The 12,150-nt window shown below is 36.5% G+C and overlaps 1 protein-coding gene across 1 annotated transcript in view; it reads right to left on the bottom strand.

Annotated features, from left to right (window-relative positions):
- The window catches only part of Ptpmeg (protein tyrosine phosphatase Meg), a 526,004-nt gene that overhangs the window by 30,485 nt on the left and 483,369 nt on the right, over positions 1-12,150 (bottom strand). The window contains exons 23-25 of the mRNA XM_090379497.1: positions 11,722-11,913; positions 9,979-10,127; positions 1,056-1,191 (exon numbers count right to left, since the gene is read on the bottom strand). Of these exons, the coding sequence (XP_090235623.1) occupies positions 1,056-1,191; positions 9,979-10,127; positions 11,722-11,913 (477 nt within the window). The remainder of the gene's footprint in view (positions 1-1,055; positions 1,192-9,978; positions 10,128-11,721; positions 11,914-12,150) is intronic.

Here is a 12,150-nt window from a genome sequence, read left to right on the forward strand (position 1 = left end):
CTATGGCTGATAAATTAAAGGTATCTAAGAGTTATAAAAAGTCTTCTCTGTCTTTTGGCAGTGTTTTTATTGACACCTCATTTCTCTGGTTTATCTAGGTAATGCAAAAATTTTCCAAAAACCTTATCTGTTTTTAAGGATCTACATTTTCCATCTTCACTAGTTATTGCCTCAAACTGGAGAGACAAGCTTCTGATGATGCAGCAGAAACAGCCATATCCAGTAGAATATTAATAAAATATTTTTCACTCTTACTAATACATTATCTTGGTAATTTCAGAAGACCCATGGGAGGGGGGGGCTTGGTGTTAGCAGTGCCAATTTTAAGCTCTATCTAGTCCTAAGCGAATTAACATCTCTCAAGTTTCTAGCTCTGCCATGTGGAGGTAAGAAAAGTATCAAATAGTAACCAGGCAAGCAAGGAAAAATATAAAAACAGTATGTTGAATGTGGAACTTAAAAGTTTTGAGGGCTAATGTTTTTACTAGGGATATAGGTCCCCTGCTAGAAAATTGCAGTATATATCACTTGGATACTCCAGATTTGCAATGGCGGGCATTTGTAAGTTGAAAAACTTGCTCCTTAAAATTGCATCACTGTTGGAAGAATGGTATTAAGGATGTCACAATATTTCTCCTTCTGTTTAACCAAACACTATAACACAAAACCATTTCAAAATGTTTTCTGAGGATTTCCCTGCTAAGCATACTTTCTGGATGAACGGGTTTCAGGTAGCATACCTTTGCCTTGCATGTGAGATTTCCACAAGTACCTGAACCTATAATTTATCTGTCATATGCACCAGTTGAATGTAATACTGTAAACATAGAGATGTTTACTGAATCAGGGGTATTTTTTTATGCTACAAAAAATCTAAAACAATGTGAATATATAAGTAATTTGATTATTTTCAGGGACACTTAATTTATTCTAACAAGCACTATCTCTATCTATAATATATTAAATAAGGATAGCAAATTCAGAGATAATTATATAGAAGTAATGAAAATATTTTATATGTGTATGCATTAAGCATAATATTAGATTCAGCTTACAGTAGTTTGAATAAGCATAGCACGCTGATCCCTCATAGATCGAACTATATCCAGAGGATAGACTGGCTCATTGGCTTCTATAAGGCACATGGCAGTCTCCATGAGTATCAGTACCCCTGTTCTTCCTATTCCAGCACTATATAAATAAAATTAATATATATTAACAAATGATAACACAACATTACCATACCATAATCAAATACATGAAGGGCACTGTAAGTAGGACCAGATATTGAAAAGGGTCACCCCTCCATACGTGGTTTAATTTCATATATATTTGACATCAGACACAAATTTTTTAAAAAAAATGGACCAAATATGAATGAAATGTAGAGAAACCCCAACAAAGGCCAGTTGAACAGAATTCAACTCACTTAATCTTTTTAAGGGACCCAGGACTTAAGATGTCGACTTCAACAAGTTCTGTCGAGATCGACAATATAGGAAAGGAATACTCATTGGGGGTGGCCAAGGCTACTACTATTATAATTTGAATCTTGAGCAATGTATATTCTTAACCCACACAACTATGTACACATTTATGCACTTCAATGTATATCCTTATAGTATGTATATCCTTATAGTATGTATATCAATGTATATCCTTATTCAATGTATATCCTTTCAGAAATTTGCAACTAGACTTAATGTTCTATATATGTAGTATACTCAAGTCATTTCTCCATTTTCCTGTACTTTATTTCACTTATTTATCATTCTATTATTTATTTATGTATTTTGGCTTTTGAGGCAATAATGTCTCTGTAGTACAGTGTTAACCCCCTGGCCACTGTGCCGTGATGGGCTGTTGCAACTACTATTATGTAAATTATCGTTCTAAGAGCTGCAATAAAGATTCTTCTTTTTCTTCTTATTATGATTATGGCATCAAAGATGGCAACAATTCATGTGTTGTTGTTGTTATTTATATAGCACTTTAGCATCCAATGCCACTTTGTGGGTTGAAAAACCTGGATTAAATCATGAGCGAAGCAGGAACCCTTCTCTCACCATCTGAGATCAGCTAATTACTACCATAACTGAAGAGGCTCTCTTAAGAATTCCTCCAGTCTCCAACAGGATTCTTATCTAGACAAATGAGCAAGTGACAAAGCCATTATAATATCATGAGGAATAAGTTAGATGAAAGTTTAACTTTGCTTGGATGGGGTGTGGCAACAAATTTGTGTCTCATTAATTAACAAAACAATGCAAAGCAGTTCAGTTATATACACAAAAAATATATATATATATATATAAAACAAATAATTCAATTCCTTATAGCTAAAACTGTTTTTTTTTTTTTTTTTTTTTAGCGATTGTTATTAATTATGCTACCTTTCTTTTTCTCCATTTTTATCAGCAATCTTTTTCTTTTCAATTATTTCTTCATTGGCTTTCATAACTACAATCATAGGCCACACCAATTTAGCTCCTTCAAAATCTTTTTTTCCACAATGCTTTTTTAATGTGTTATCCACATTCAAAAGTTTATCTGATATACATGCTTGAACTTTTTACCATCTTTTATCATTAAGAACTGCAATTTTATACTTGTTTTTTTGCAAGAAACCTTTACACATGAAATTATAAATATATTTTTAACAAATACTATTGAACGGGGCAAAAAAAGCAGAGTATGGGAATCCATGGCAAAGAGAGCTAATGGAGCAAGTCTACTCGTACAGGAAGTATTCGTGTACAAGTACATAATACATATTTCAGATAACCTCTTAAAAGATGGTACCAGTGAAATCACAGATAACCCAGACAATGTGGCATGAATTGAACTGATACTTTTGTGATGATCTTTACTAGTGAATGTGCATTTTAATATGGAAGAAACAGCGAAGCAGAGTCAGCATGCTGTAAAATTAGCAATATAATTAAAATTTATAAGTGTTGTCAAAAAAAGTAACTGAAGGAAAGTAAAGTCCTAGTGGTGGATGGTATATACCAGTTATACTGAAAGAGATGGAATCTGAGTGTATTGAACTTTTAGTAATGCTAATGACATTTTCATTAGACTTTAGCATGATACACTTGAACTGGAAAGTGCTAATCCTTCCCAATCCATAAGAAAGGATCTAAAGGAGTGATGGGATGCCATAGAATGGCAAATTGAACTACTGTAGGCAAGATCATGGAGTCTGTTAAGGACACAATACAGGATCACCCCAAGAAGAATCACAGCCTAGGTCCATGAAAGGAATTTAGCCCAAAAAAACTTGCTTAATATGATGACGTTTTTTTTTTTTTTTTTTTTTTTTTAGGAGCATTAGCAACTAAGGCCATATTATTATTATTATTATTATTATTATTATTATTATTAGCCATATGGTGCAAGGAAGCCTGAGGCTTATGCCGCACCAGCCAAAAAAAAATTTGAGTTACCCTGTGTGTGTGTGTGTGTGTGTGTGTGTGTGTGTGTGTGTGTGTGTGTGTGTGTGTGTGTGTGTGTGTGTGAGAGAGAGAAGTAGAAGGAAATCACCAAGAAAGAGAAGAATGATGATATCCAGCTGAGGACCCTGGGTGTGCCAAGCCCATACTCACCAGATGTGAGCCCCTGGGGTTATTGCTCCACAAATATGTGGTGGTCATTTCACTGACCTTTCTGCATCCTCCGTATTTGGTGGTGACAGGCTCGAACCCCGGTCTAATCAAGAAGCGTGTGCTACGCACTGCTGCTCCTTCCCACCTGGCTATGGAGGCACCTGTGATGAAGTTATAAACATTTGGATGCAGAAAAACTTTGGTATTATGTATCTAGACTTTAGAAGTTTTTTTATGCAATTCCCCAAGGGTATTGTATAAAGTACAGGAAATTGGAATTACAGGGAAGGTGCTTAGATGGGTAAGGGCTGGCTTAAGGATAGGAGGCAGAATTGGTCGTGAATGGGCATTCTTCCCAGTTGAGTAATGCAGCAAGTGGAGTCCATTTGGATTGGTGCTATGATCCTGCTCGTTTCTAATCTTTAATGACAGTGATGAGGGAGTATAAGGGGAAACTATTCAAATTTGCTGATGATGTGAAAATGGCAAACTAACTCTCTTCTAAATGTGAAGTCTTGCCTTTCAGAAATCTAGAAGTAACTTAGACCATAAAAGAGGGAGCAGTTAAAAGCAGTATATGATGAAAATGATAGGGTTAGGATTCAGTCATGAAGCTTACTGTACAGTGTAAACAAGTGGCCAGGAGGGCACATGTTTTTTCTGATTTATCAGAACTTTGCAAAGAAATATGACATTATTCCTTTATGTAAGATAATGGTGAGACCACATATGGAATACTGTATAGAGGCTTATAGGTCACATCTACAAAAAGTTATAGAACTTCTAAAGATAGTTCAAAAAAAGGCAACAAGATTGATTGAAGGGGCACTAATGGTTGTCTTTATAAGAAACAGCACAGGAAATGGGCTGAAGAAATTTGCAACTAGACACCTTAGAGAGGTGAATCTGATTGAAGTGCATAAGGAACATTCACACTAAAATAATAAGGTTGTTCAATTAAGACACATTTAATGCTTTAAAAAATTAAAAAGTAAAACAAATGAGGGAGCATAAATATAAAACCTCAGGGAACATCAGAAGGCTGTATCTCATGGATTTATCTTCAGACAGCATGTTGTAGATTATTGAATAAGTTTTAATAAGGCAGAAAGTTTACTACAGTTCAGGGTAGTAGTAGTAGTGGCATGTGATGCAAGAAAGCAAGTGTATGAGCTTATGCAGCACCAGCCAAAAAAAAAAAAATCACACCATTCCCTCCAAATGCCTGTCCAGTTCCTCCTTAAATTTATTCAACCTATCAACTTCCACAACGACAGATGGAAGTTTGTTCCAGCAATTAACCACCTGCTGGCTAAAGGCAAATTTCCGCACATCTATTCTACATCTATCCTTTCTTAATTTGAATTTATGCCCCCTTAGGTTCGTAATCTGAACTAGTGAAAGGATCCCATCAGAATTGAGCATGCTCAACCCCATTCAAGGCCTTATATATCTCAATCAGATCGCCGCGCAGGTGCCAAGTCTCCAGCCACTGCAATTTGCAGAACTTAAGCTTCTCTTGGTAAGAGGATCCCTTCATTCCCCTCACCAATCTTGTTGCCCTTCTCTGTACATGCTCAAGTAAATCTACATCCTTCCTAAAATGAGGCCTCCAGACCTGTATGCAGTACTCAAGGCGTGGCCTGACCATTGCTTTATACAGAGGGACAATCACCTCCTTCTCCCTGCTAGCAAAATTCCTATATATCATTGAGAAAACCCCATGACCTGCCCTGGCAGCCTGTCTGCATTGCTCAGAAAACTTCAACTGGGGATGGTTGCTGTTCAAAGTACGAGTGACTGGTTTTTTTTTTGCATTTGCAGCAAAAGTCTGCTTCTTTGCATCATTTGTTGTTGAATGCTTAGCAGCACAAGGGCTGATACAGCCATATTGCTTTAAAAAACAAAACACCCTTTTTATATATGTATTACTGTCTGAGCCGAAAAATTAGAAGACAGAACTCATTCCTATCTGCAAATTTTTCACAAAAGGGATTCAATTCCCATTATTGAGTCCAGTTCATTTTGGAAATAAAAAAAATCTATTACATTTACGTCCTCCCCTTTAGAATCAGCATCTGTTAAAACAGTGACCTAAATGCTTCATGCCTATTGCTGTTGTTGTTATTTGATTTTTAGGAGTATTAGCAACTAAGGCCATATTGCTCTGGGGATATTCGGTGGTCATTCCCTGACCTTTCCACATCCTCCGTATTTGGTGGTCATGGGCTCAAACCCCAGTCTAATCAAGAAGTGTGTGCTACGCACTGCTGCTCCTGCCTTGGCTACGGAATGCCTATTGCTTTGCAGGAAAGTACCATCTATGAGAATATGCTTTACTGTGAATGGATAGTGAAAGTGTGGACAATGTGGCCGATCTCCCCCAGTAAGTAAGTGAAAATAAGTTAGGTAAGTATGGCCAATGTGCACTCGAGTCAGAATTACTTCTTTTCTAATGAGAAGTATACTATAGGTCCACAGATGTAGTTTTTGTTTTTATCTCTATTAGTTTGTTATTTGTTTAGGCTTGACACATCTGCATCCACTGAGAAGGACATGTTGTATGTATAATGGTTATCAAATCAGTACACAGAATTTTTAATTGGGACATACAAGTTTAAGTTGGGTGTTTTGCAGCTCAACCTGCATGTTTATATCCAAGGAAAGTAGATGAGCTAGTTGGCAGGTATGTACAAAAACACATGTATGTAACCAAATATAATTTTGCCAGGGAAGCACATAACTGTTAGCCATTTGAAAAAATTATCTGTGGTTTTTTATATTCTGCCAAGAAGATCAAATTTTGTCCAATTCAAGATACTTAAAATATCTACAAGGAGGATGTGCAATAATTAGTATTCTAGGCAGTTTCTTGTGAGTCATATAAGAAACCGTTAGTTTCACTTGATGGGCTGCCAAAAATATAGTTCGTCCTTTTGGATTCCCATTGGAGAATAATGATGCCAAAATTAATTATTGGAATAGAAAGAAAGTAAAACATCACAACATATTTCTCTGGAAACCAACCCAAAACAGATGGCAAATTTTCAAAAGTATAACTCATCCCTGCCAGTTAATCTCTTGAATCTCTGTGAATGACCAAATCACCTATTCCCAATTGGCTGAAATGGGGAAGTAAGCTCAACATGTGGGTTTGTTGCATTAATTCTTTTAGCAAGTGAGATGTTAATTACTGGAATAAGTTAAGGCCAACAGTTCGGGAAATTCAAAGCTCAGCTGGATTGATATATAGGAGGAGTGAAAAACATCCCCCACCATCACAATAATCATTTTCATGATCACTGGAACAATGATAACTGTTTCTTCGGAAACAATTATCAGTTTAACTACATTTTTGGTATGCCAATTTTCTGTTGATCCAGGTTTCGTCAATGTAGACAATGGGTCAATTTTGATTTCTTAGTCATTTCATTTCCTGTAAATATTTCATTCTCTTAAGTATAATGTAATTTTTTTCTTTAAAACTTTTCTTCTTTTGAGATTTCTTCCAACAAAATCTTATCTTGTGAAGAACTATTTTTTTAAAGTTTCTCTTTGCCATTTAAAATTTATTTTCTGTTTTAATACTGGAATAAATTTAGGTATAGTTGGTACTGTTTTATCATAAAAGCAAAATTCCTGGATTGTTTGCCATCACAATCTAATTCTAGAGAATAACTTTTTTTTTTTTTTAATGTTTCCTGGGTGATAAGAAACTTGGAGAATGTTGAACTTTTGCTCTTGACTTCAAATCCTTTTCGTGAATCATTCTAAAAATCCTGTTACTACACTAGTATACTGTGTTGCTTGTTTGAATGATAATAAGAGTATCATTTAATGCTTTATCAAATTTTTCAATAATGTTGAATACAATTTTTTTACCTTGGCTATGTACAGATTCATTTCATTTTTTTTCCTTTTCTTTTTAGTACAGATGCCAGTTCTTCCATTTGTATATTTTTATAATGCTGGTCACTTGTGTATAACAACTGCCACTAGTATGAGGATCTTCAGAACATTCTCATCACTATGATCAGATACATCCCTAAGAACCAGGAACATCACCTCCTGGATACTGAAGGTGAATATAGTGCCTTTTCTCACTTTGAGCAGAACATCTTTGAGAGGCAAAAAGCCCTCATAGCCCAACAAAGACACAGACTTTTTTTTTCTAGAACAAGATGCCCACCAGAATGTGACACAATTCAATGACAACTCACTATGAATAGGACTAATAACCAACTGAAGTAAACAACTGTGGAGTTATCCACCGCCAAGCAACAATGACAATCAATGCTGGGCTCCCTTGCCCAGTGCTCTTTTCTCCCAATTTCCACCCCCTCGCCTAGTGGACATCCACTCTCCCAGGGGTGCACTCCTCTTCATCCCCTTTACTTCTACCTGTCCCCCCTTCTTGACTCAACCCCAAACTCTTAACTTCTTTATTTTTTTGGTCTCAGTCAAGAAGCTCAGGCAAACCTCGCAAGGAGCCATAGAACATGGGACAGCCTGGCTTGCCTCCCACAGGTAGTGGCAGGCAATGTGGGGTCCCACTAGGGGCCCTGCAGCTGAAAGCCAGATGAACAACATAACCCAACACTACACTTACATAAAACAACATACAACTCACACTGCTGGCTTTTACAGAGTTTTGTTACCACACAAGAGAAACAATGGCACAGTTGTGAGAAACTGCCAGAGGCACCCTAACCCAAACACTATGTGTATAACAACAACAATAACATACATACACTTGCCGGCATTGGCCTTTGCCTTTTCAGATGCTAAACGATGCTTTGCCTTTTCAGATGTGGTATATAGGGGGAACCCTGGAGACTGCAATTAAAACAAACGCACCTTGACCTTGTGTATAACAATATGCATACAGTAATGCACAAGAACAGGAGTTTAAATCCTAGTGATATGATGCTGGTTGGTTAATTGATATGTTATTTAATGGCACAAGGGCTGCGATGCTGCGACCATATTGTGCCTGATGTGATAGGAAGCAACTTCTCCTACTTCAGAAATGAAATAATCCCAGCACATTGCCAGTGATAGGACTGACTAATGTGGGCAAGCTATAATAACACTGACCAAGTAAAAGAAGCAGCATACTTGCTAATCTATCAATGAACAAAAGCATACACAAGCAAGTCTGTTATTTGCTTTCTGTTCACATCAAGAAATGCATTAGTCACACCAAATATTGTACAGTTGACAAGATAGAACCCATAGAACACCATGAATTTTCCAAAAATTTGAGATCTCATTAATGGAACAATTTTCTCTGTCAGTATGAAAACAATGTCACTTCAGAAAATCAGTTTGCAGGTTTAGTAAGCTCCTTGTGAGCTAAGAACCGATTTTCTGCAATATCTTTGCTTTTTCTACATGCTTCTTCAAGCAACAAATGCTTTTGTTAATAGTTCACTGAGAAATCTAGCATTAAGCCTAGTAGAATCATACCTGACAGTACTAAATTTATGTTTAATTAGTTTCACTAGTATTTATTCAGTTTATAATGTCACTTTGTATCTTGTCATGTCCAATGCATTACAAGTTTTATTCAACACAGAGTAAGTACTTGTCATATCAATAGTATGAATCTGCGTTATTAGTTACAGACACTTTATTTCTAACCCTTAACATCAGACTGGTCTGAATCTGTATATTTTTCTCTTCCTTTCATGGATTAAGATATAAAAATGATATGAAACTTAAAATTGAAGCAGTCTGCTCTGATTAATGTGATTTTACTAAAGATGAGTTTATAATTATTTTTAGATACTACATATATATTATCTCTCACTCTGTCTATAAAATAACAAATCTCTTCTAAATGCAAATCCCAACTTCTCTGTTCCATTTACTGTCTTTTCACACATTGCTCCAAAAGTCAGATAGCAATGTGAGAAGACATTACACACTAGAGATGTAAAATGGCATAAATTTCTCTTGCCCTATTTGTTCAAACATTAAAAGCAATCATGCATAAATCAATTTGGTTAAAGTCAGGTTTAAAAAATCCCACAAGGCTGTGAATTCATAATTTTCTTAATATCAAGAACATGGATAAAGAATTCACATTATGCATGGTCTAGTATTATCAATTTTTTAAGTATGCTTAAACACTATTAAATAGATCTGCTATGAAAAATTAAGCAATTATAGCAATGATATATATATATATATATATATATATATATCTTTTTAATTATGAAATAAATTTCATTTTATATTTTAATGGAATTAAAAAATATACTTAAGATATTTTAATTATAAAACTACTTCTGATATAGATAAAACAAAACCTAAAAGCAGTTTTTATTTTATCTAAAACAGACTATACACAAACAAGCCATTTTACCTGCAGTGAACAATAGTAGCTTCTACCATTCCCACCCTGTTCTGCCGTACTCGCATTACGAAGTCCAAGAAGTCTGATGCCTCATCTGGGACACCATGATCTGGCCAAGCTATGTACTGCATGTGGGTAATATGACGTTCTTCATCGTTCTGAAATAAAAAAAATTAAACAGATAATAATGCTGATTAAAAATATTCTTAAAAATTTTATAATTCAACGAAATCAGATTCCTGTAACATTGCCAGGCCATTCTAAAAATTTGATCATATACATTTCTGGAAATCAATGAACAGTATCTTTATTATAACTGATAATATTTACCAGTATAATTTACCTACAGTTCTATTGCATGACATAATGCTTTACAATTAAAATACTTTTTCAATAATACACTGAAAGGACAGAATTCATGGGATACGTGGTTCCTGGGCAATGCAATGCTGTTACCCCCCTCTCGCTAGTGGACAAACACACCGGTCAGGTATATAGGGACACTGTCTCACTGCATTCATGTAGATGGTAATTCGGTGTCAGTATGGATAAACATCATGAGTTAATCGACTTTGAAAGAGGGCTGATACTGGGTGCCCGATGCATGCGTCACTCTATCGCGGAGGTGGTACAGAAATTGCACTATCCCTGTTCAACAGATCAAGAGTGTACTGGGAATAGAATACGCCATTTCTGGAATAACATCTCATCGTGGAGAGTGCTGTGGGTGGAGAAAGGTGGTGGATTAACGTGGCCACTGACATCTGTCTCACATTGTTTTAGCCAACCGGAGAGCGACAGTGGCACAAATCACTACTGACTTCAACAAGGGAAATGGCACCAGAAATGCCTCCACCAAGACCATCAGGCAATTATTAGCCGCAATAGGTTGTTGTTGTTGTTTTTTGGTTTTTAGGAGCATTAGCAACTAAGGTCATATTGCTCCGGGGATATGCAGTGGTCATTCCCTGACCTTTCCGCATCCTCCGTATTTGGTGGTCACGGGCTCGAACCCCGATCTAATCAAGAAGCATGTGCTACGCACTGCTGCTCCTGCAATAGGTTATGGGAACAGCCAACGCACCAGAGTCTCATTGCTAACACCACAACACAGGACTCTATGCCTCAACTGGGAGACAGAATATTGCATTGGATCTTGGATGATTGGAGATGGGTCTCCTGGTCCAATGAGTTCCATTTCCAGTTATTTTGAGCAAACAGGAAGGTGCGTATCTTGCGGAAACCACACAAAGCTATGCACCCATCATGTCAGTCTGTAATGGTCTGGGGCATGTGTTCAACGGGCACATGCTGGGACCTCTGGCACGTCTAGATGCATCTCTAAATGGTCCAGGTTACGTGTCCATCCTTGCAGACCATCTGCATCCCTTCATGGTTCAAAGAGAATTCCGCAGATTTTGCCACCATGGAATGGGCTCCCCATCCACTGAATCCTGTGGAGTATCTTTGGAATGCTGTGGAAAGGTCCATTTGAGCTTTGGATCCTCCACCTAGTAATGCGACAGAATTATGAACAGCAGTGTAGCAAGCATGGATGGAAATACCTGTGGAACACTTTCATGAACTAGTGGATTCAATAACTTGCCATGTGACTTCCCTTATCTGGATGAAAGGTGGGCATACCCATTACTAGGTAGGCATCCCATGATTTCTGTCCACTCAGTGTACAATAGAGTATAAACTGGGAAATACGAAAGAAAAAAGATATAGAAGTAAAACAGTTACATTTACCTCTACATTAATAAGTGTAAATTCTCGAAAGGCAAAGGACGGAGTCTCTTGCTCCCTCACACAGGTAACATGTAGCCGACCAAAATCAACAGTTTCATAGAGGACAGGCCAATATTTATGACATTTAGTTCGACCTCTTTCCATAAGTGTTGTTACCATTACTATCAGAGTTGACTGTTGCTCCCATATCATCTAAAATAATAGTTATAATAACAGTTTTAGCTTTTGCACCACGGCCTTCACTTCACAGGAATTAGTTTCTTTCAAAATCTACTAGAGATGCATTCATTTACATAACAATATACAAGGTTTGATCAAAAAGTTCAGTGGACATTGCAAAAAATTAATTAAAAGATAAATCAATGATAAATGTCTATATTATTATTAATATTCTTCAATATAGTCTCCTTCTACAACCACATGCTTGTT

The sequence above is a fragment of the Mastigoproctus giganteus genome, chromosome 1 (genome assembly GCF_048544385.1).
Source record: "Mastigoproctus giganteus isolate SK-2022 chromosome 1, ASM4854438v1, whole genome shotgun sequence".
NCBI lineage: Eukaryota > Metazoa > Arthropoda > Arachnida > Uropygi > Thelyphonidae > Mastigoproctus > Mastigoproctus giganteus.